The sequence below is a fragment of the Canis lupus genome, chromosome 13 (assembly GCF_011100685.1).
Source record: "Canis lupus familiaris isolate Mischka breed German Shepherd chromosome 13, alternate assembly UU_Cfam_GSD_1.0, whole genome shotgun sequence".
Classification (NCBI taxonomy): Eukaryota; Metazoa; Chordata; class Mammalia; order Carnivora; family Canidae; genus Canis; species Canis lupus.
The window spans coordinates 44754380-44777669 of record NC_049234.1 but is presented as its reverse complement, the minus strand read 5'-3'; the positions used below and the strand labels follow the sequence as shown (position 1 = coordinate 44777669).

Genomic DNA, 23290 nt, shown 5'->3' with positions numbered 1-23290 from the left:
CTTTTTTAAGACTTTATTTCTTTATTTATGAGAGACACACACAGAGAGAGGCAGAGACATAGGTAGAGGGAGAAGCAGGCTCCCTATGAGGAGTCTAATGCAGGACTCGATCCTGGGAATCCAGGATCACGCCCTGAGCCAAAGGCAGCCACTCAACTGCTGAGCCACCCAGGTGTCCCCTTAAATTTTTTTTTTTTTTTATCGAGAATAAAAATCACTATTTAAACCACTTTTAAAGAGTACAACACAGTGGTTTTTAGATTTACAATGTTGTGCAACCATCACCACTAATTCCAGAAGATTTCTCTCACTCCAAAAAAGAAACCCTACATACCCAGTTCTCCCCTCCTCCCATCCAGTTATGTACTTTGTGTCTGTGTGGATTTGCCTATTCTGGACATTTAATACATGTGGAATTAACACTATCTGTGGCCTTTTGTGTCTGGATCCTTTTACTTAGCATAATGTTTTCAGAGTTCATCCACATTGTATAATGTACCAGAACCTGATTCCTTTTTATGGTAGAGTAACATTACACTGTAGGGATATATATATATATATATATATATATATATATATATATATATCTTCACCAGTTGGTGGACATTTGGGTTGTTTCCACTTTTTGACTATTATGAGTAATGCCACTATGAGCATTCATGTATGAGTTTTTGTGTGAAAATAGGTTTTCGGTTCTCTTGAGTTTATACTTAGGAGTAGAAATGCTGGGTTATATGTTAACCTTTGAGCAACTACCAAACTATTTTTCACGGTGGCTATACCATTTTACATTCCCACCAATGTATGAGTTTTCTCTACATTCTTACCGGTACTTCTTATTTTCCCCTTAAAAAAAATTACAGAACTTCTAGTGTGTGTGAAGTAGTATCTCATGTGGTTTTGATTTACATTTCCCTAATGACTAATGATGTTGAGCATCTTTTCGTGTGTTTATTGGCCATTTGTACATCTTCTTTGAAGAAATGTCTATTTAAGTTCTTTCCCATTTTTATTTTTATTTTTTTATAAAAGATTATATTTATTTGTTTGACAGAGAGAGAGAGTGAGAGAGAGCAGAAACAGGGGGAGCAGCAGAGGGAGAGGAGGAAGCAGGCTCTATGCTGAGCAGGGAGCCCAGTGTGGGGCTCAATCCCAGGACCCCAGGATCATGACCTGAGCTCAAGACAGATGCCCATCCTGTGGGTTGTCTTTCACTTCTTTGATCATGTCCTTTGACATACAAAGCTTTTTAAGTTGATGAAGTCCAATTTATCTATTTTTTTTCTTGCTTATGCTCTTGATGTCATGTTTAAGAAACCATTCCCTAATCTAAGGTCATGAAAATTTACAGCTATGTTTCCTTCTAAGAGTTTTATAATTTCAGTTCTTATATTAAGTCTTTGATCCATTTTGAGATCATTTTTGTATATGGTATAAAGTAGGGGTCCAGAGTCATTCACATCTTCTTGTCCCGGCACCATTTGTCTAAAAGACTATTCTTTCCTCATTGAATGGTCTTGGTACCCCTGTCAAAAATCAACTGAGCATAGATGCATGGGTTTATTTCTGAACTCTCAGTTCTATATTGTTGGCCTCTACATCTATCCTTATGTAGGACCATGCTGTTTGAATTACTGTAATGTTCTAAGTTTTGAAAGTGGGGGGGTTAGTCCTTTGATTTTGTTCTTTTTTTTCAAGATTTATTTGACAGTTCAGCATTATTGTATGAGTTTTGGGATCAGCTTGTCCATTTCTGCAGAAAAAAAGGCATTGGAATTTTGATAGAGATTGCACTCAATCTGTAAATCCATTTGGAAAAGATTACCATTTTAGCAATATTAAATCTTTCAATCCATGAATGTGGATATCTTTCCACTTATTTGGGTCTTCTTTATTTTCTTTCAGCAATGTTTTATAGTTTTCAATGCACAAGTCTTGCACTTTCTTGGTTAAATTTTGTTCATGTATTTTTATTGTAAAGTATTTCAATTTATCTCTGGATGTATACAAGGTACAATTAGATTTCAATAAAAATGTTCGTGTGTGTGTGTGTGTGTGTGTGTGTGTGTGTGTAACTCTTCAGCTATTTAATGTAGCCAGACTTTTATTCCAGAAATCTGGGAGTAAGGATACTAGATTTCTGGTCTCAAAGGTTTTATTATTATTTCAGTTACAATCTCTTTGTTTTTATTTATTCATTTATGAAATGGTACCTGCCAAGGTATCATCTATTCCTTCAGATTTTAATTTGTTAGTGATTGGTAGTGATAATATGGAAATTAAAACGATAAGGCTGATAGCAGATGTGCCTTATGTGCCAGGTACTGTTCTGAGTGCTTTATGTTTATTAACTTATTTAATAAAATTAAATACTGAGTGGGTATAGTTTTAAAAGTTAAAGGACTATGTGGTTTGTGTGTGTGTGTGTGTGTGTGTCTGTGAAACCTTACCTTTTGAGTGACCTTTGGGAGAAAAAACATAATTTTAACCCAGGGTTCTCAAAAAATAGCAATGGTGAACAATTAATCTTTAAAAAGTAAGATATTGATAATAGTATTAATGAACAAAGAGTGGGAGGTAGTATTTATCCAATCACCTTTTCTGGACTTTAATTTTTCTCTCAATTGAGAGGTTTGGAGCAGTGATCTCTGGTTATTAGAGTGCCTCAACTTCATTTTCTGTAATCAAATGACCTGGATTTGATACATTCCCCTATCCTCTGTGTGGGAGTTGAGAAGAAGCATGTTGCAGGGGAAGGCTCTTTAAGACATCAGATTGAAACCCCATTGGAGCATAAGCTCCACAAAGGCAGGGCCTGTGTTTTCCTTTACACCATTGTATCCCCGCCACAGTGCTTGATACTGAGTAGATTATAAATAAACATAAAAAAATGAATGAACAGATAAACACAAGGCTGGAAATGAATAATTTTGGGTTATATGTTAACCTTTGGGCAACTATTTATTTATTTATTTCTTTTTAATAGTGAAACAAGCATTCTTTCCTTTGAGAGTATCTGTGTGTCTTTGGGTGGGTGTGGGAAAGAGGAAGGATTATTGAAATAGGATAAACTTCAATTAATAGAAGCTGTTTTTACTGTTTGTCTTTAAACTCACCTTGCATTTCGTGACGCTAGGCCCTTAGTCTGTGATGTGCCCTTGCCTCACCATCTTCCACGGGTGATGGCTACCTCAGCTTTTTAGCCCAACTTGGACATCATCTTCTCTGATGATCTTAACCATCTCCCATCTCCAGACAGAGTTGAAGCTTTATGCATCTATGATACAGCATTTATTACATGGTAACAAATTGTTAGCTTTGTCATATCTGTTCCTCTCCTAGGCTGTGGGCATCTCATGCTTCGTTCTGTGCCCCAGAGCCTGATAACATGTCTGGCACTCAACAGATTCTCAGTTGATAGTTGCTGAATGTGTAAATGTGTACGAGTTCAGAACAAAGGTAAGGCAATCACTAACTGGCCAGCAGCTTTCCTGAGTGTTTGCCCTGGGTAGGAAGCCTTAAGTGAGTTTTCTAATTTACACCTCTTGATGCTCCTTTAGGGTTGGTACCACTGTCCTCATTTTACAGATAAGGAAATAATCTCAGAGGGGTTAAGTAACTTGCATAGTGTTAAACAGCTAATAAATGGCAAAGCTACAATTTAGAGCCAGGTCGGTCAGGCTGTCAGGTTCTTCAGGTTCCTTCCACTAACTCATTGCTGTTCAGCCAGGAGTTCCAACATAAGTAATTGGTGAAATAAGATCATGGAGGGTGACAAAGGGAAAGACATCTTTAGGGTCATGTTGATAGAACCACTGTTTTTGTATTTCCAGCTCTATCAGGTGAATTAATTAAAATTTGGATAGTTCATTATTTTGAAAGGTTATAGACCTGTCTTCTAAATGGTCGAATTTTCTGTTTTTCAGAGAGTAGTAGTAGTAGTATGGGGAACAGGTGGATTTCTAGAATGTCTAGGGCCCAGAAACTCTGTTAGAGATATCAGCTTCAGGGCATTAATCTCCCAGATGACATCGCAGGGCCCTCCCAGTTTGTGCGGTTGCTCTCGATTGCATTTTCAGTTGAGGGCAGAGAAGTTTCCTCTACACCATGAGGCATACTCTTACATTTTAACAGGGGATTTGGAATAGGGCTGGACAAAGACCTGTCACATTCAGGAGATGAGAGCAGAAAAGCTTGATGGACACACTGCCACTTGACACGTGGGAGATGGAGGGGACTCAGGCCTGGGCCTCTGTGACGTGTGAGCTCGAAGCTGTCAGCCCCTTCGGAAAAGAGAACCTCTTGCCTGGGACAGAATTCATCCTCAGGAGCCTGTCTGAGTGGAAAAGGATCCTGTTTATTGTTTGATCATTTGTGATTCTACGACCCTGCTGATTTAAAATGCAGATGGATATACTTTTGATATGAAGTTTTTCTTTTAAGTCTGTCCAGTGACAATAAGAGCAACTAAAAATAGTGAAGGGTCTGAAGTAGATCCTTCCGTTGCCTTTGAGGTTTGGCTTCTGAAGTAAATACCATCGAGGCGTAAATAAAGCGACATCATTAAGTCCTCCAGTACCTACTGAATATATGCTGTGTTTCAGGTAGTGAACTGGTTGCTAGATCATGCCAACTATTATATTTTCCTGTGTTTGATTTGTGTAAGAGTATTCAGAGGGGAAAAACAATTTGGAAATATGTTTTTGAGAAATTTCTGTGAAGCAATGATTTATATGTGTATGTAATGCAGGTATACACATACGTATATGCAGGTATTAACCTGTGTTAATAAGTTGTGTTGTGGGGCTATCTGTGCTGCTTATTTTTTTTAATTAATTAATTAATTAATTAATTATTTATTTTTATTTTTTATTGGTGTTCAATTTACTAACATACAGAATAACCCCCAGTGCCCGTCACCCATTCACTCCCACCCCCCGCCCTCCTCCCCTTCTACCACCCCTAGTTCGTTTCCCAGAGTTAGCAGTCTTTACGTTCTGTCTCCCTTTCTGATATTTCCCACACATTTCTTCTTATTTAGGTAAATTTGATTTTCAGAATTTCATCTCACACTGGAAAAAATTGGGCATTAATTTTTTTTTAATAGAAGATGGCTTCCCAAATAATCGAAATTTCCAGGCTCACTGAAATATGTGATCCTCTGTTGGCAAAACGTAAGATTGAGATTTAATACTCAGATATCACCCTAAAAAAGTATTTAGCTTGAAAATCTTTGTATGGTTACGTGATATTTATGAGTGAGAAATATTTGTTCTGGAGAATGTAGTAGAAAGTAGTCAGATGATGATGAAGTGAAAGTTCTGTAAAATACTAGATTTCAGTTTAAGCCTTTGACAAATCCTGGAAGTTCTCTGAAACCATTCCTCAATTCTCTAACATGCAGATGGCCTGGATTCCAACATTATTTACTCTTTCTGAAGGTTTCTATCATGTGTACTGAATAAATGTTTTTTCCTATGGGAATGTAGTTGAATCCAAATAGGAAAATTATTCTAGTTAAATTTTATTTTAATCTTTCAGCCATGTATTTGGAAGGCATCTGGTCTCTTAAGTGAAGAATCTGTATAATTAAGAGTCATTCCTTATCAGTCATAAAAAAGGATGAGATTGTGCCATTTGAAACAACATGGACAGGCCTAGAGGATGTTATATTAAGTGATAGAAGTCAGACTGAGAGAGACAAATACCATATAATTTCATAAGTGGAATCTAAAATAAAAATGGGAGTACCAAAAAACAAAACAAAACAAACAAACAAACAAACAAACAAACAAAAAACCCCCAAAAATGGGAGTACCTGGCCGGAGCAGTTGGTACAGCATTCAACTCTTGATCTTGGGGTTGTGAGTTTGCGGCCTACGTCAGGTATAGAGATTACTTAACAAAAATAAAATCTTTTAAAAAAATGAATAAGCAAACCAAAGGTGAATCAGACCTGAACATACAGAGAACAAACTGATGGTTGCCAGAGGGGAGAGAAATGAAGGTTTGGGCAAAATGGGTGAAGTGAAGTCAGGAGTGGGAGATATAGGCTTCTGCTTATGGAGTGAATAGTCATAGGAATAAGGAATATAGTCAATGATATTGTAATAGTGATGTGGGGTGACAGATGATAGCTGTACTTACGTAGCATAATGTATAAACTTGTCAAATCACTATGTTTAACACCTAAAACTAGTATAACATTGCATTCCATCTATACTCAAAAAAAGTCATTCTTCCATAACTAGGGCTATTTTCTCTTTCTTTTCTACATTAACAAAATACTCCAAATTAAAACTCATGGTGGAGAGCCACTATAAAACTTGAGTATGACATAGTGAACACGTGCCATTTTTAACTTTAAAACATCTTTTAAAAAGATTTTATTTATTTATTTATTTATTTATTTATTTATTTATTTATTTATTTATTTATTTCCCAGAGAGGCATAGACACAGAGGGAGAAGGAGGCTCCCCGAGGGGAGCCCGATGTGGGACTTAATCTCAGGACCCTGGGATTATGCCCTGAGCGGAAGGCAGACTCTCAACCACTGAGCCACCCAGGCGTCCCTTAAATTTTTTTAAGTAGGCTCCACATGCACTGGGCTTGAACTCCATGACCCTGAGATGCAGACCTGAGCTGAGATCAAAAGTCAGATGCTTAACTGACTGAGCCACCCATACACTCGCCATTTTTAACTTGTATTTCCTCTTAATAGTTGTTATCAAAATCAAACAACTTTTTAAAAAGATTTTTTAAGTAATGTCTACACCCAATATGAGGCTTGAACTTAAAACCTCGAGATCAAGAATCTCATGCTCTACTGACTCAGCCAGCCAGGCACCCCTAACGTCAAACTATTTTTAGGAAAGAATCTTTATATGCTTTATATGTGAAAGTCATCATAAAGGCCAAACATTAGTATCTACTTCTATTCATATGTTTGATGTATCTCTAGCCAACTGTCAAAATCCTGTTCGTATGTCATTTCTTTATTGAAGTGATCCACAATACTTAGAAGAGGGGTAATGGTTTCCCCTTCAGTGATCATGTATTAGCGATTTCTGGGGGCTGTGTCCTGAAACTCTTTGCCCATACCACTTTTCTAGCCTTTAACAGACTATATTGTGGCTTTTTGTTTTCAAGTCACTTGTTCCTATGCCTGCCTCCCTAGAGCAAAGATCATGTCTTGTTCATCTTTGTAATGCATAGTTCCTCATACATTATGACTGTGCTATAAATGTCAGATCAGAATGCATGATTACATGAGTGTCTAAAACTGTTCCTGTGGACAAATTAGCTCATGAACCGAGAATGGTAAAAAGATGGATGAGTGAGGAAGAGGAAACATTCTAAGGGAAGGAAGAAGGCTGACAGATTAGAGATGAATGGAATGAGGGAATGGGCTAGTCAAGAATGATATGGTATATATATGTCCCAGTTAACTGTTGCTATATAACAAACCACTTGAACTGTACAGACACACAACCACCACCGTTTCATCACATGGGTGGATTCTGTAGGTTAAGAATTGGACAGTGCAGTGGGAATGTCTTGGGTCTACCCCATAATATCTCTTTTCTTGGAAAACTTGAAAGCTGGGGATGATTTGGACCATTTGGAGCTGGAATCATCTGAGAGTTATGTCTCTCATTTGCCTGGCTCCTGGGCTAGGATGATTAGAAGACTGGGCTCAGTGGGAATTAAGCACTAGAACGCCTACGTGTGGCTTCTTCACTTGGCAGGGGCTTCTCTCAGTATGGTGGCTACATTCCAAGATGAACTGTCCAGAGTAAGAAGTCCAAAAGAGCCAGATGGGGTACTTGGCCTTTTCTGGCCCAGCCTCAGGGATCGGATTGTATCCTGTCTGCTCTCCTATATTAGTCAAAGGCCCACTCAGATTCAAGGGAAAGAGATGTAGACCCTGACTCTCAATGGGAGGAGTGTCAATGAATTTGCATCTGTTTCTAAAACTGCCTCATTACAATATCACAAATGGGCCAGATGATGATGACGTTGGATAAAGCAAAGAACAGGAAAGTATATTATCAGTGATCAATTTATTAGAGATAGGACATATGAAAACGGTCATTGGACATTTTTCAAACAATCATTAGAACATGACTTATATTCACGATACTTTTTGAATGTGGTTTATAATTTTTATTTGTTACAAGTGATGTATGAAAATATTTTCTTTGAAATTAGCATTTTTATCGGTTTACTAATTTTCCTTGTAGAGATCAAGTGTAGAGTACTTGGCATTTCAGTTTTGGGAATTCCCCATTAACTGAGCCCCACAAGCTTTAGAAGCAAGGGTAGATATTTCTTTTTTCTTCTTATTTTTTTTTATTTCTTTTTATTGGAGTTCAATTTGCCAACATATAGCATAACACCCAGTGCTCATCCCATCAAGTGCCCCCCTCAGTGCCCATCACCCAGTCACCCCAACCCCCCAAGGGTAGATATTTCTCTGGTCAAATTTGTCTTCTTCCTTTAGTGTGCTCTGTGTTTCAGTTGTGATACTGTCGTGATCTTTCTAATAATTTTTTTGAAGATTTTATTTATTTATTTGGCAGAGACAGAGAGAGCATAAGCAGGGGGAGCAGCAGGGAGAGGGAGAAGCAGACTCCCTGATGAGGAGGGAGCCTACGTGGAGCCCCATCCCAGACCCTGGGATCACGGACCAGAGCTGAAAGCAGTCGCTTAACCGCTTAACTGGCTGAGCCACACCAGTGCCCCTCTGAGGATTCTTTTACAAAAAGGCTGCAATTTGAGTTTACTCACCTGACTGCTCGCTGTGCTTTGGTACTTCATTAATTTGTACAGGATTTTCCTCTTACCATGCAGTAGACTTGGAAAGCTAACTTCTGCCTCCATGAAATTTGAACAGGGGGAAAAAATAACGAGATACCACTAAAAAAAAAAAAAAAAAAAATTTGAACAGGGGAAAGGAATGGAAATAGAAGAGAGAGGAGTTATAACAAAGACAAATGTTGCGTGGACTGTGGTTTTATGTTTGGCTGCTGCAGACCACATATTCCTGTTTTTCAGAGAAGAAATGGTATCACGTTATACTATCGTGGGGCCCTGCTGACTCAAGGAATCAGTGGAAGAGCTTTTGTGATGAGCTACCTATAGGAAGCAATAACATCTTAGAGGAAGAAGAGCCCACTCACCTTTTTCTGCTTCTATTTGTCTGTTCGGTTCTTATTTTTCTCCCCCCTCCTTCCCTTCTCTTCCTTCTCTTCCTCTTTTTACCTTTTTCTCTTCTCTTTCTTACCCGGTTGCAAAGCGTTGAATAACAGGCACATGGAAAACCGGGCTATTTCCTTAAGAATATTTTAGAAACGTCTTATGGTGGAAAATTTCAAACACAAACAAAAATAGGATAGCATAATGAACTCCGTATGTCTCACTCAGCTTCAATAGTTAGCAACTCATGAGCAATTTTATTTTGTCTACACCCTGGGATTCCCCTTCGATTATGAAGCAAGTCACAGACATTATTTTATCTGCAAATTTTTTAGTATGTGTCTCTTAAAGATAAGAACTCTTAAAAATACAATTGCAATACCATTACCACACTTCAGAAAACTCTAAAACAACCTAACTATCTTAATATTATCAACTCCTAATGCCACCAGACAGATCTTACCAGCAAAGCTTCATTTCACCATTGCCACAGTCATCCTTTACATTTCAGCTGGCTAAGATGTCTCCGAAGATTTTTAAAATCTCCTGGGTCCTCCTTTATCTCTCTCTGCTTTTGTTCATGAAACTTTTTTTTTAAGACTTTGTTTATTCATGAGACACACAGGCAGAGGGAGAAGCAGGCTCTCAGTGGGGAGCCCAGTGTGGGACTCGATCCCAGGACCCCGGGATCACGCCCTGAGCCAAAGGCAGATGCTCAACCATTGAGCCACCCAGGTGCCCCCATGAAACTTTCTGTTAAGAAACGTTCTCACTCTGTAAAAACATTGAATGCAATAAGAAAAGAATAAATTGACACAGATGAATGCTTCATAGCAAAAACAATTTAGGATACCACAACCAGGGAACACATATTGGTATTTGAGTATTTATATATAACTTCCAAATTACTTTTTAAAAGAATTCTCACATTTTCTCCTAGTAAAAGGTGCTAAAAATCATCTACCTATTTTATGGCTTGTTTCTACTGGTGATTATTTCCCTCTGAAGCAGCAAGAAGCAGAAAGAGAAACATTTGTTGGGTATCAGCAAATGCCTCATGGGAGGAGAATCAGTGCCAGAGTATTGTCGCTTATAGTGAATCTACTAGTTACATAACATAGTAAGTAGTAAAAGAAAAAAAAAACTGTTATGATTCAGACTTTTTCCTTCATTTCATTTCACAAATGAAAGCATATTATGTGGCACCATTTAGATTATAATTGCTAACTCTTAGAACAAAGTGTGAATCAAGTATTAGTTGTTTCCTTGAGATAATTTATCCGATGAAAATGCACAGCCAAAAATTTGACCACTTAATATTTGAATTCATCAGCACAGTTCTAAGGAGGGCGTCCCTTCCCCCCCCCCCCCCCCAAAAAAAAGCATTAGAAAGCTTTATTGGCTTTTACAAAGGTATACCTGTGGAGTAGAATCAAAGTTAAGCCACCATAACAGAGAAACCGTTATATGTAGTTTCTAAGATAAAATAGAAGTATATTCCTCTTTTCCAAAGTAGGTTAGTGAATCTAGGTTGGTGGGACAGCGCTGCTCCATGGAGTCATTTAAGGACCTGCAAAATGTCTTGAATGCCTCAGGAGAGTTGAGTTTGTTAAGTGCATGTGCCAGCTTGTGAGAAGGTAGAGAATGCTCCAAATCCAGGGAAAGTAGCTTGTGTTTAAATTGAAGATGGCCCACTTACCACTTCTGCACACATCCCTTTGGCTGTAACTTAGATGGCCGCACCTGACTACAGAGAAGGCTGGGAAATACCTCTAGCCCATCTGTCCAGGAAGGATGGAATGGAGGGGGCGAGGGAGTAGGGCAGAGAGGATGCAAGAGATAGCCTGTCATGGTGTATCTTAGCATTTTAGTTTTAAATCATGTTTTGGTACTTCTGTTGTTTTGTTTTATTTCATTTCATTTCATTTCATTTCATTTCATTTCATTTCATTTCATTTCATTTCATTTCATTATTTCATTATTTTTACAAGTTAACTATAACTGCAAGGTCCTCATTTGCCAGTGGCATTGAGTATGTTTAAAGCAATTTTCCACTGGGACACCTGGGTGGCTCAGGAGTTGAGCATCTGCCTTCTGCTCAGGTCATGATCCTGGGGTCGTGGGATCAAGTCCCACATTGGGCTCCCTGCTCAGCGGGGAGCCTCTTTCTCCCTCTGCCTATATCTCTGTGTCTCTCATGAATAAATAAATAAAAACATCTTTAAAAAAAAAAGCAATTCTCCACCATCACTCCCATATTGGCCCCTATCTTTTGAATATTTGATATTATTGACTGTTGCAGTTCCTCATTCAGTGAGACAGAATGACCAGCAAAGAAGCAGAACCTGGTACCATGGAAGGACTATTTGATTGAGGCCCATGGGCAAGCTGATTAATGAATATTTTCATGTGCCGACAATTTCTCCTTCTCTCTAGAACCACTTAACTATGAATCTCCTGTGTAGTAATTATATTTCTCAGTGCATAGAGGTATCACACATGGTTTCTTTTCTCAAGACATCTTTCTCTATTCATTACTCCTTTTATCTCTTTTTTTTTTTCCTTCTTTATTTCCAGTGGGGAGGCTCCCCACCCCATTACAGCCAAAGACCACAAGAGGAAACTACAACGTGAGATCCAAACCTCTCTTAAGGAGTGTGTGTTAGATCAATGTGTATATCAGTGTGATATGGACAGAGCGCAAGATCTGTCCTTAGTGTGGCCCTGTTTAGTCTATTTCTGGGTTCCCTTGCCCCAGTCTGGTGCCTTAATCATCCACCACATGGCAGTGGGCTGGGGTGGGATTGCCAGGAGAGATGAGGCAAGTCAGCTGGCCTCTTGCCTTTTCACCCATCGAGTCTCCTCTTACCTTGTTTTTAGATGTTGTTAATACTAAGTGATTATGGCTTTACTAGTTTTGTTTTGTTTTTTTAGTGAGAGAGTGTGAACGTAGGAAGGGAGGGGTTGGAGAGGGAGAGCTAGAATCTTGAGCAGGTACGACCCCTGGTGTGGAGCCCAATGGGGGCTCCATCTCATGACCTTCATTCAGACGATGACCTGAGCCAAAATCAAGAGTCAGACTGAGCCACCCAGACACCCCTGCTAGATGTCTTGATGGTTGGATTCCTCCTCACTGGTTCAGCTTCAGTAGGTCAAGTACTCAAAACTGTGTAGTCTACTACATGTCAGATGGCTGAAAGGGAGAATAGTTAAGATTTTAAGAACATACAGGTTGTCTGGGGGCCTTCTTTTAATAGATTAGGAAGACAGAGGGTTGCTTTCTTCTGAGAGCTCAAGTGTTGCCTAATCTAGGAATAGATCCAATTTGTCTTGTTAAATGGGGAGCCGAGAATGTACTCTTTATTCTGATTGAAGTCATCCTAACATGTTTTTCTTTTTTTAAGATTTTATTTATTTATTCATGAGAGACACAGAGAGAGAGAGGCACAGAAACTGAGGGAGAAGCAGGCTTCCTGCAGGGAGCCCAGAGTGGGGCTCGATCCCCGAATTGGGATCATGCCCTGAGCCAAAGGCAGATGCTCAACTGCTGAGCCACCAGGCGTCCCTAATATTTTTTTTTTTCCTTCTGCTTGTATTACTTCTACTTATTCCTCCTTTTACAAAAGGAAATCGGGGCTTATGCTGAGATGAAACCTTGCAGGAGAGAACATGGTTACACCGGTTCTTGTATAATAGCTACCTATTTTAGGTACTTTGTAACTGAAATAAAACCTACAGATCCTGTTGGCAGGCGCAGAGTATTTGATTTCTCAGATGGATGTCGTTCTGATGTGTATTCATGCTGCTTTCCCAAAATCACAAATAGAAACCTTGTCACAAACCTACGAGGAGATGTGTAATAGGCAATGTGTTCTGATGAAGTTCTGAAACCGGGGGGTTAGTGCTCTACTAACCTTAGGGCATCAGCGAGTATTAGATTGAATTGCATCATATTGATGATTTTGTAGATGAAATACTGCTGGATACTGACCATTTCATGATTCAACCTAATAAGATGAGAATTTCAATGACCTTAAGTCACTCTTTGCTTTTCCCTGTAAGGAGTGCATCCTTTCCCTCCTCTGGTAACTAGGCTATTTGTTTCCTGTTTCCTGGGCTCTTTACCATCCTATCATTTGATAACTCATAATCACCTTTGTTTTCGTCTGTCTCTGACTACCTTTCTGGGTTAGCAGCTCTGTTCTTTGATTAAAAATATTATGAAAAGTTGTATGGATTAGGATGGCCAGTCCTAGTACATTCTTACTTAAATTAAAAAAAAATCCTTTTTTTCTCAGAATCTTTCATGATGGAAAAAGGTTCTAAGATCTTTTGGCTGGAATTACCAGACCATGAAATTGAGAGCCATTAGTCTGGTACTCAGATTTACAACACTGGACAAAAAAATATAACTTCTTGGTGGCTTGGGTTTCTCATTTGTGAAACAGTGACAGGTCCTGTTGTCTACTTTGGAATATTGGTCTTCAATGAGTGATGTGTTAAGTTTTCCAAACTTTAAAAATATACTTATCTAAAAATTTTTAAATTGAAGTGTAATGAGTACATTACATTTTGTTAGTTTTAGCTGTACCACATAATGATTCAGTATTTGTACACATTGTAAAATGATCACCATAATAAGTCTAGCTAACATCCATCACTATTCATGGTTACACATTTTTTCCCCCCCGATGGAAACTTTTAAGATCTATTCTCTAGCAACTTTTAAATATGTAATAGAGCATTATTAACTATAGTCATCATGCTGTACATTATATCCTGAGGACTAATTTATTTTATAACTGAAACTTTGTAGCTTTTGATTCGCTTCACCTATTTTGCCCACACTCATCCCCCACCAGTGGGTTCTCTGTATCTACGGGCTTGGGATGGGTTTCTTTTCTTTTCTTTTCTTTTCTTTTCTTTTCTTTTCTTTTCTTTTCTTTTCTTTCTTTTCTTTTCTTTCTTTCCTTTCCTTTCCTTTCCTTTCCTTTCCTTTCCTTTCCTTTCCTTTCCTTTCCTTTCCTTTCCTTTCCTTTCCTTTCCTTTCCTTTCCTTTCCTTTTCTTTCTTCTTTTTTTTTTTAAGATTCTACATATAAATGAGATCATATGATATTTATCTTTCTCTTTCTGCCTGATTTCACTTAGCATAATGCTCTTGAGGTCCATCCGTGTGGTTGCAAGTAGCAAGATTTCATTCCTTTTTATGACTGGGTGATATTCCACTGTATATATACATACGCCACAGCTTTATCTCTTCATCATTTGGTGAACACTTAGGTGTTTTGGTGTCTTAGCTATTGTAAATAATGCTGAAGTGAACATGGGGGTGCATATATCTTCTTGAGTTAGTGTTTTTTGTTTTCTTTAGATAAATACCCAAAAATGGAATTGCTGGATCATGTGGTAGTTCTGTTTTTAATTTTTAGAGGAACCACCATTCTGTTTTCCATAGTGGGTGAACCAATTCACATTCCTACACAATAGTTTTCTTTTCTCCATGTCCTTGCCAGTACTTGTTATTTTCATTTTTTTTATAATAGCCATTCTAACAGGTGTGAAGTGATATTTCATTGCAATTTTGATTTGCATTTTCCTGATGATTGGTGGTGTTGAACACCACCTTTTCATGTACCCCTTGGTCATCTGTATGTATTCTTTGTAAAAATGTTTATTCGGATCTTCTGCCCATGCTTTTAATCAGATTTTCTCCTACCGAGTTGTAGGAGTTCCTTATATATTTTTGATGTTAACCCCTTATTGGAATTACAATTTGCAAAATATTATCTCCCATTCAATAGGTTGCCCTTTCCTTTGGTTGATAAGGTTTCCTTTTTTTTTGTGCAGAAGCTTTTTCGTTCAATGTGGTCTTGGTTGTTTATTTTTGCTTTTATTGCTTTTGCTTTTGTCAGATCCAAAAAATCACCAAGACCTGTGTCAAGGAGCTTAGGGCCTGTGTTTTCTATGAGGCGTTTTATGGTTTCAGATCTTATGTGGAAGTTTTCCATCCATTTTGAGTTAGTTTTTGTGTATGTATAAGGCAGTGGTCCAATCTCATTCTTTTGCATCTGGCCTTTCAGTTTTCCCAACACCATTTATTTGTTGAAGAGACTGTCCTTTCCACTTTGTATATTTTTGGCTTCTTTGTTGTAAATTAATTGACCATATTTGTGTAAGTTTATTGCTGGGCTCTTTATTCTGTTTCAGTGATCTTTGTGTCTATTTCTGTGCCAATACCATGCTGTTTGGATTTCTACAGCTTTGCGATACAGTTTGGAATCAAGGAGTGTGATGAGTCCAGTTTTGTTCTTCTTAAGATTGCTTCTGCTATGTGTGGTCTTTTATGGTTCCACAGAGATTTTAGAATTGTTCTTTAAGTCTTCTAAACTTTTAATCATTAGCACCCAGGGTAAAGAGAATAGCATTCTTCTGTTCATCTCCAATGGGACAGATACAAGGGTCTTATGTTGCAGCTCTGCCTTGCCTTGTATTTAAGCAGATATTTGTAACCTAGCGTTGGTTCCTTTGTGATTCTTCTTCTTTTTTTTTTCTTAAAAGATTTATTTATTTGGGGGAGAGAGAGTATGTGCACACACATGCACAAATGTGGGGGAGAGGCACAGGGAGAAGCAGACTCCCTGCTGAGCAGGAAACCCGGTGGTGGTGGTGGTGGTGGTGGTGGTGGTGGTGGTGGTGGTGGCGGCGTCGTGGGGCTCAATCCCAGGACCTTAGGATCATGACCTGCGCTGAGGGCAGACACTTAACTGACTGAGCCACCCACGCACCCCGTGATTCTTACTTCTGAGTGGGTCAGCTCTTTGTCTTGTGGAGAATAGCTGGGAGAGTAAGCTGGGGAACTCTGAAATTTTGTTTCATCTTTGCTTTCTAATTTAGACTATCAAACCAATTATTTCCTTCACTCAGAACATTTCCCTTCAGTTTTTGGAATTGAGTGGATGGTGCACTCTCTCTTAGTGATGCCTTGGAAGTCATAAATTATTTCTGTTGAAGTAATTTGCTTTTAGCAATCTCTCTAAACTAGGAGGCTAGAAGTGACTTGTTAACTATGCTCTTTCCTTGGGTTCTCCCTCTCCTTCTGTTAATAGTAGGCTCCGTGGTTAGACTGGCTGTATTAAAACCTGGCTCTTATTCTTACAATGTGACTTGTAAAATAGAAATAGTAATAGTACCTACTGGAGAAGGTTTGTTGAGTGAATTAAGTGACTTAATCCATCACAAATGCTTAGTGCTTGGAATAGTACTAACACATGGCAAAATACTATTTTGCTTGATAATGGTGATTATAATAATTTTTATTTATTTTTCTGTATAAATAGTCATTCTGTAGGGATACTTCCTAATTTTCCCATGATCTGCTTATCTCTCTGGATTTCACTGATCTTGTGAAAATTTCATTAGATTGACCTTTTAGGACAGTGATGTTTATTTTTAGGGAAATTTATATAGCTGTCTTCCCAATTTTGTCCACTTTTCAGAGTATTTCAGGAATATGTATTCACAGTTTGAAGTTTGGAGTTAAGACCATCTTTCTGTTCATTGGACGATGGGATTATTTTCCTCTGGTTTTCATGTTTTATTGTTTTAATAGAGTTTTTTTAGGGGAAGAGAGTAGAGAACACATGCCTTTACACTGCCATCTTCCAATCATTCTAAGAGGCAATCACTCTTATTTTTTAATAATATTTTTGTACTGTCCATCTCTAAGTAACATATGTAAGTTGCTACTTCTTGCTTTTTCTGTTTGAGGTATGATCTATTGACTTCCTACTAGTACCATGGAGAATACAGCTCTTTCATAGTTACCCTCCCACCCACACACGAGCACATTTCCTGCACTCACTTACCCTCAATATATTTATACCAGTAAGAAGAATATTATTTATTATTTACATTATTATGAACCCTGGAGAATGATTATTTTTCCATTTCTGCACAGTATTTTGTTTTCACTGGGATGCATTGATTTTATTTTTTTAAGTTGGCAAAGCTTTTTTTTTTTTTTAAGATTTTATTTATTTATTCATGAGAGACACACAGAGAGAGGCAGAGACACAGGCAGAGGGAGACTCAGCAGGCTCCCTGCAGGGAGTCCAATGAGGGACTCGATCCCGGAACCTTAGGGTCACTCTGTGAGCTGAAGGCAGATGCTCAATCACTGAGCCACCCAGGTGTTCCTAAGTTGGCTAAGTTTTACTAATTCATTACAGATCTTCTCCCAGTGCTTTCAAGTTCATATCCTGGAAGAATTTTTTTCGAGAACCTTCTAACTTGATCTAGTGTGGCCTGAGTGTTCTGTTGGCCTGCAGCTGAATGTCATCCTAGGATGTCCCTTCACCATCATCCAGGAGATTCTTCTTACCTTTCTTCTTTTTAAAAAAAAATTTTTTAAGATTTTATTTATTTATTTATTTGAGAGAGAGAGAGAGAGAGAGCATGAGTAGAGAGATAGAAGCAGACTCCCAGCTGAACAGGGAGCCCAATGCAGGGCTGAATCCCAGGACCCTGAGATCATGACCTGACCTGAAGGCAGACACTTAACTGGCTGAACCACCCAGGTGCCCCCTCCTTAACCTCTCTTTTGTGCTGGAACCCTTTGTTTCCTGGATTCCAGGTATTTTGTGGTTTACTTTTTATTTTGGTAGACTACATTCTCAAGTAGCTTTTTTTTTTTTTAAGAGTGTATTTATTTATTTGACAGAGAGAGGGCACGAGCAGGGGAAGCCGAGGACTGTGACCTGAGCCAAAGGCAGACACTTAACCGACTGAGCCACAGAGGCACCCCTCAAGTCGCTTTTTAAAAAGGGTAAAAAGAGAGAAATTTTGTAAAGCCTTGCATATTTGTAAAGTGTCTTTTCTCTCCTATGACCACATTGATAGTTTAGCTGAGCATAGAATTTTAGGTTAGAGATCGAATTTGGAGGGGCATTTTTCTCTGTTATCTTCTAGCTTCCAATGTTGCCTGATGATTGCCATTCTGAAGTGTGAGCCTTTCCATGAAACCTACATTTAAGCCTGCTGAATCTTCTGTTTGTCTCCATGATTTTGAAATTTTTTTTGAGTTGTGCCTTGAATTGGTTCTATTTTAATTTGAAAATAACCTTCTCTGTGGGGAAATTTTCCTAAATTTCTTCTCTGATTAGTTTTCACTGCTTTCTCTTTCTGGAACTCCTTTTTATTTTATTTTTCAATTGCTGAACTTTCTGGATGGGTCCTCTAATTTTATTATATCCCCTCTCCAGTTTTGTATATATATATTTTTGCTTTTAGTTTTATTTCTTGAGAGATTTGCTCAGCTTATATTCTCCTTCTATTGAGCTTTTTATTTTATTTTTTGCCAATGCTCCTCTTTTTTGGTTCTCTGTTCTTTATTCTAGCTGTATCCTCGCTTCATTTCATGTACACAGTATCTTCCCTTAACTCTTATTACTTTTTTTTTAAAAGATCTTATTTATTTATTCATGAGAGACAGACAGAGAGAGAGAGAGAGGCAGAGACACAGGCAGAGGGAGAAGCAGGCTCCATGCAGGGAACCTGACATGGGACTCAATCCCAGGTCTCCAGGATCACACCCTGGGCTGAAGGTAGCACTAAACCGGTGAGCCACCTGGGCTGCCCCTATTACTTTTCTTTTTTAAATCATTTTCTTTTCTCTGCAGTCTTTGTTTCCTACAAGTTGCTCCCCCCACCTTTTATTGTTTGACCTTGAATTCATATTAGAATCTTTCCTTAGTTTGGTAATTCTTGGCCTTCTCTCATTCAAGAATTGAGCTCCAAAAGTCTATTGGAAGCTTTGTGCTGTGGGTGGCACTTGCTGACTTCCTATAGGGTGATCTGGCTGGGCCATTTCTGGCCACAGGAGCTCTCCTGTGTCTGTATCGGTAGGGCTTTCCTCTTAGTCTGGTCCTTATCCAGTATTGTGGAGTCAGGTGGAAGAAGAGAGCTGAGTGGTCTCAACATTGACTATATATGATTGTACAGGTTTCCTTAAGCCCCCCTTTGCAGTATGAGGTACCACCTCAACTGTAGTTTCTCCCAGGATAGAGACCTTCTGTTTTATGGCCTTCAGAAAATAACCCTGCAATTTTCTCCTAGGATTGGGGAGGATTAGTCACCTAGCTGTAATGTGGCATGGGAGAGGGGAGCCTGTTTCTTATACAGACCTGAAAACAATCCTTTTGTTTAAAGTCTTCTTCACCACCACTTACAGACATACCAAGTTCTACTGATTCTTGAATTATTTGGAGGTTTTGCAGCATAAGTTGGGTTGTTTCTAGGCTTCCTTGCAGCTGGGAACTACCACATGTTTATTTGCTTATCAGTTTCCCAAACTTTGTTGTTATCTCCTGTCCTGTTTTCTATTTCCACAAGAATTAATTTCTTCATGACAACAACAACAAGAACAACAACAGCAACAACAACAAAGGACTGATTTAATGGGATTTCAGAAGGGAGCTAATGCTACTGTGCACATACAACCCTCTGTCTTTAGCTGGAAGTCTACATGAGGAGAATTTTCCTTTGTTTTTACCTCTGTGGACCTCAATAATTTCCTTTAGCCAGGATTTACCATTAAACAATGAATTATTAAAACAACAGTGAGCTTTTAATTGTATGGTATCAAATGGTGGAGAGAGCCCTTCACTTGGAGCCAGGAGACTTTTCTTTCTTTCTTTCTTTCTTTCTTTCTTTCTTTCTTTCTTTCTTTCTTTCTTTCTTTCTTTCTTTCTTTCTTTCTTTTAAAAAAGATTTTATTTATTTATTTTATTCATGAGAGACACAGAAAGAGAGAGGCAGAGACACAAGCAGAGGGAGAAGCAGGCTCCATGCAGGGAGCCCGACGTGGGACTCAATCCCAGGTCTCCAGGATCAGGCCCTGGGCTGAAGTGGTGCTAAACTGCTGAGCCACCCGGGCTGCCCAGACTTTTCTTTTAGTCTTGGTTTGTGTGACTTTGGGCAAGTTGCTAAACTTTTCTAAACCTCAGCTTCTTAATTTGCAAAATGAGTAAGCTAGATGATGGCTAACACTTATTTCAACTCAAACTGTGTTCTTTGTAAGACTACTAATATCTCCTATAAGTCAGATAAGGGGCTTTTTTTTTTTTTTTTCAATGCATTTAACATGATGTATTTTCTCCTGCTCCTGGATGTTGAGATCTTTTGCTTCTAAAACTCCAGATGAACCACACCCTATGACTGCCTTCCAAAAATCTACCTTCTATTTGGTAACTCTGGTATTACTCGCTGGCCTAGGAACTACATGTCTGCATATGGCCTGTTTTCCAGGGCATAGCCTGCTTTTCGCTTACAATCCATTCTTTGAATTGTCGTTTTCAACCTGCATTAAAAATGTGTTGTACAAAGATGAAAAGGTGATTTCTGAAGTGGTATTTACATGTCAACCAATGTCTCAGAAAAAAAAAAAAAAAGAGTACTAAAATTTTAATTTAGAATAAGGAGGATCAACTGAGATGCAAAAGAACACAGCTTTTCTCTGAAGCAAGAGCTTTTCTATGACTTCTTAGAATAATGATGGCTTCCTTGGTCCATTATCCAGCTGCTTACTGAGAGGCTACCATAAATACAAACAGTGCTTTTTATAAATATATAGTTAGTTCGAGAGCCCAATCTCTTCCTTTAAGATAGTGGCTCTCCTATCCACCTGTACATTAAATCATAATATCCTGGGCCCCACCCCAGGCCAATTGAATAAAAATATCTGGGGTGGGGCCTGAACATTTCAAAACATCTCCTTAGGTGATTTATTTATTTAAGATTTATTTATTTGAGAGAATGAGAGAGTGTGCTCGAGGTCAAGGGCGGGGCACAGAGAGAGGGAGAGAGAGTCTTAAGCAGACTCCGTGTTGAGTGTGTAGTCCACCCCAGGGCTCAATCTCACAACCCTGAGATCATGACCTGAACCGAATTGCTGAATCCCAAGAGTTGGATGCTTAATTGACTCTGCCACCCAGATGCCCCTCCCTAGGTGATATTAATGTGCACTTAAGGTTGAGAACTATTTTCTTAGGAGCTTTAAATCTAGGTGAAAGTTAAAAACTGTACATTAATTGCTGTAGAATATGGAAGACTATAATGAGCTCTATGATAAGTGATACAGAGATCATGGGTGCATGAATTGGAAGGCATTTAATTAATTGGAGTCATCAGGAAACCCTTCATCGAGGAAGTGAGTTTTGAGCTAGTGGACTTTTCATGCCAACTATTTTGACTGGGTGTGGAACTGTTTGAAGAGCAGTGGAAGAAAAGATTGGATGATAGGTTGTAGACAGATTGTGATTGTCTGTGTCAGTATGGGAATTTTAACTTAATCCTACAGGTGGTAGGGAGGCTTCTGAGGAGGCACTGAGGATTTCTGGTGAATGAACTGGCATGGTGCAAGCAGTGTCTTTGAAGATTGATCCAATGGGAATGAGGGGTATAATCATTTGAACAAAATGAGGCAAGAGCTTGTGAAAAGAAAGACCAGTTGGAAAGCTGCTACTGTGGTCCAGACTATAATGCTCTGAGCTAGGAAAAAGGTAGTGGAATTAAAAAAAATAACAATTATAGTAAACAGTTGTATAGAGTTTTCATTATAATCAAGTTCTTTCTTACAGAGGTTAAACTGTTGTGAAGTAACCTTATAGAAATGGGGGTCCTGACTGGATATGAGAGATTGGGAATAGGGAGTTGCAGGGTTCTTCCAAGGCATCAGGTTGGATGTGGAGATGGTAGCATTTCTAGTGGCTAACTCGGTGTCAAGGCTCTGGCTGTGCTCCCAGGTAAACCTGTGTTTGTGTTCTTCGCGTGACTCCTATTACCTGTATGGTTTGATGTACAGTGACTCTAATGTGTGGTGAAAGGAAGAAAAGAAAGGCTGTTGTCAATTCAATTTCTACCAAATAAGAATCTTAATGTATTTTTTCTGAGTATTTTTGGGTTTTTCAGATACCTAAATTTTGTTGAATTTAAAAGGCTTCATCGGCGTGTGGGGATCCAAATATAGGGCTGAGGACCTTGTCCAGATAGGTTCTTCTCTGAGTAGGTTAGCTGTGACCAGGTGGATTTCCTTTTCTCTTGTGATTGAGACAGGAGCCATAGGAAGGAGAACTATGGAGCATGGTGTAGACACTAGAGAACATTCTCATGGCTCTGGCAACTAGGATGTTTGATCAAGATTACATTCTTATCAGAGCTGGAGATTGACTCATATCCACCACTGTGGAAATTCACTGTGTTCACACGTCCACTGGGTCTGTGTGCTCATCTGTTTTGTGTACCAGGATCCTGAGGGAATTTAAATACCAGCCTAAATCAGCTGAGCAGGTGATGAAATGTACTTTTTCATCCGAGATGCTTGTTTCCTTGCAGTCAGATAGCAGAAGAATGTGCCAGAAACCTAAGGGATGCTGGGAAGGTACAAAGGAGTGACTCATCATCACGGCAATCCGTGATTTGATTTTCTTGTGAGATGCTTGGATATGGAAGAACAGGATAAGCCTGGGGATGAAGAGGAGGTTGAGCTTTTGTGCCCTGGGCAGTTTTAGTCCTGGTTCGTAGACTAACATTCACTAGCTCCAGCTGCGGTGAGGGTAAATTCTAGTTTGGTAATTTGGGATGAGAACAGCTTTGGAAAATTAAGATGTTGCATTTTATTTCAACTGTTTATTTTCTCACTTTAGAATACTGGGATCTTCAATGGCAGGAGACAGAGTGATCAGAAGACCGAGATGAATTTTAACACTATTCTAGAAGAGATTCTTATTAAAAGGTCACAGCAGAAAAAGAAGACATCGCCCTTAAACTACAAAGAGAGACTTTTTGTGCTAACAAAGTCCATGTTAACCTACTATGAGGGTCGAGCAGAGGTAGGAGACAATAAAAATTTACTTTGCGGCTTTCTATGTGGGTAATATTTTATCATATCTCCCCCTTCCCCCCAAATCTTATGGAATAAGCTGTAAGTAAAAGAAGTTAAGGTAATAATTTGTTATCATTTGGATCTGAATGATAAAGCTTAGAACTTAGAGTGTGGTGAGAAATTATTCCTAAGTCTCTTTTTACGGTTTAGT

General features: G+C 38.7%; 1 protein-coding gene across 4 annotated transcripts in view; it reads left to right on the top strand.

The window, feature by feature from the left end:
* TEC (tec protein tyrosine kinase) overlaps positions 1 to 23290 on the top strand; it is a 131938-nt gene that overhangs the window by 25975 nt on the left and 82673 nt on the right. For 2 of the 4 annotated variants that reach the window (XM_038556032.1, XM_038556036.1), the window contains exon 2: positions 22901 to 23086. In XM_038556032.1, the coding sequence (XP_038411960.1) occupies positions 22949 to 23086 (138 nt within the window). In that variant the 5' untranslated portion in view covers positions 22901 to 22948. Of the gene's footprint in view, positions 1 to 3342; positions 3460 to 22691; positions 22805 to 22900; positions 23087 to 23290 lie in introns of those variants that run through there. The other 2 variants (XM_038556033.1, XM_038556034.1) reach the window with 2 other exon arrangements.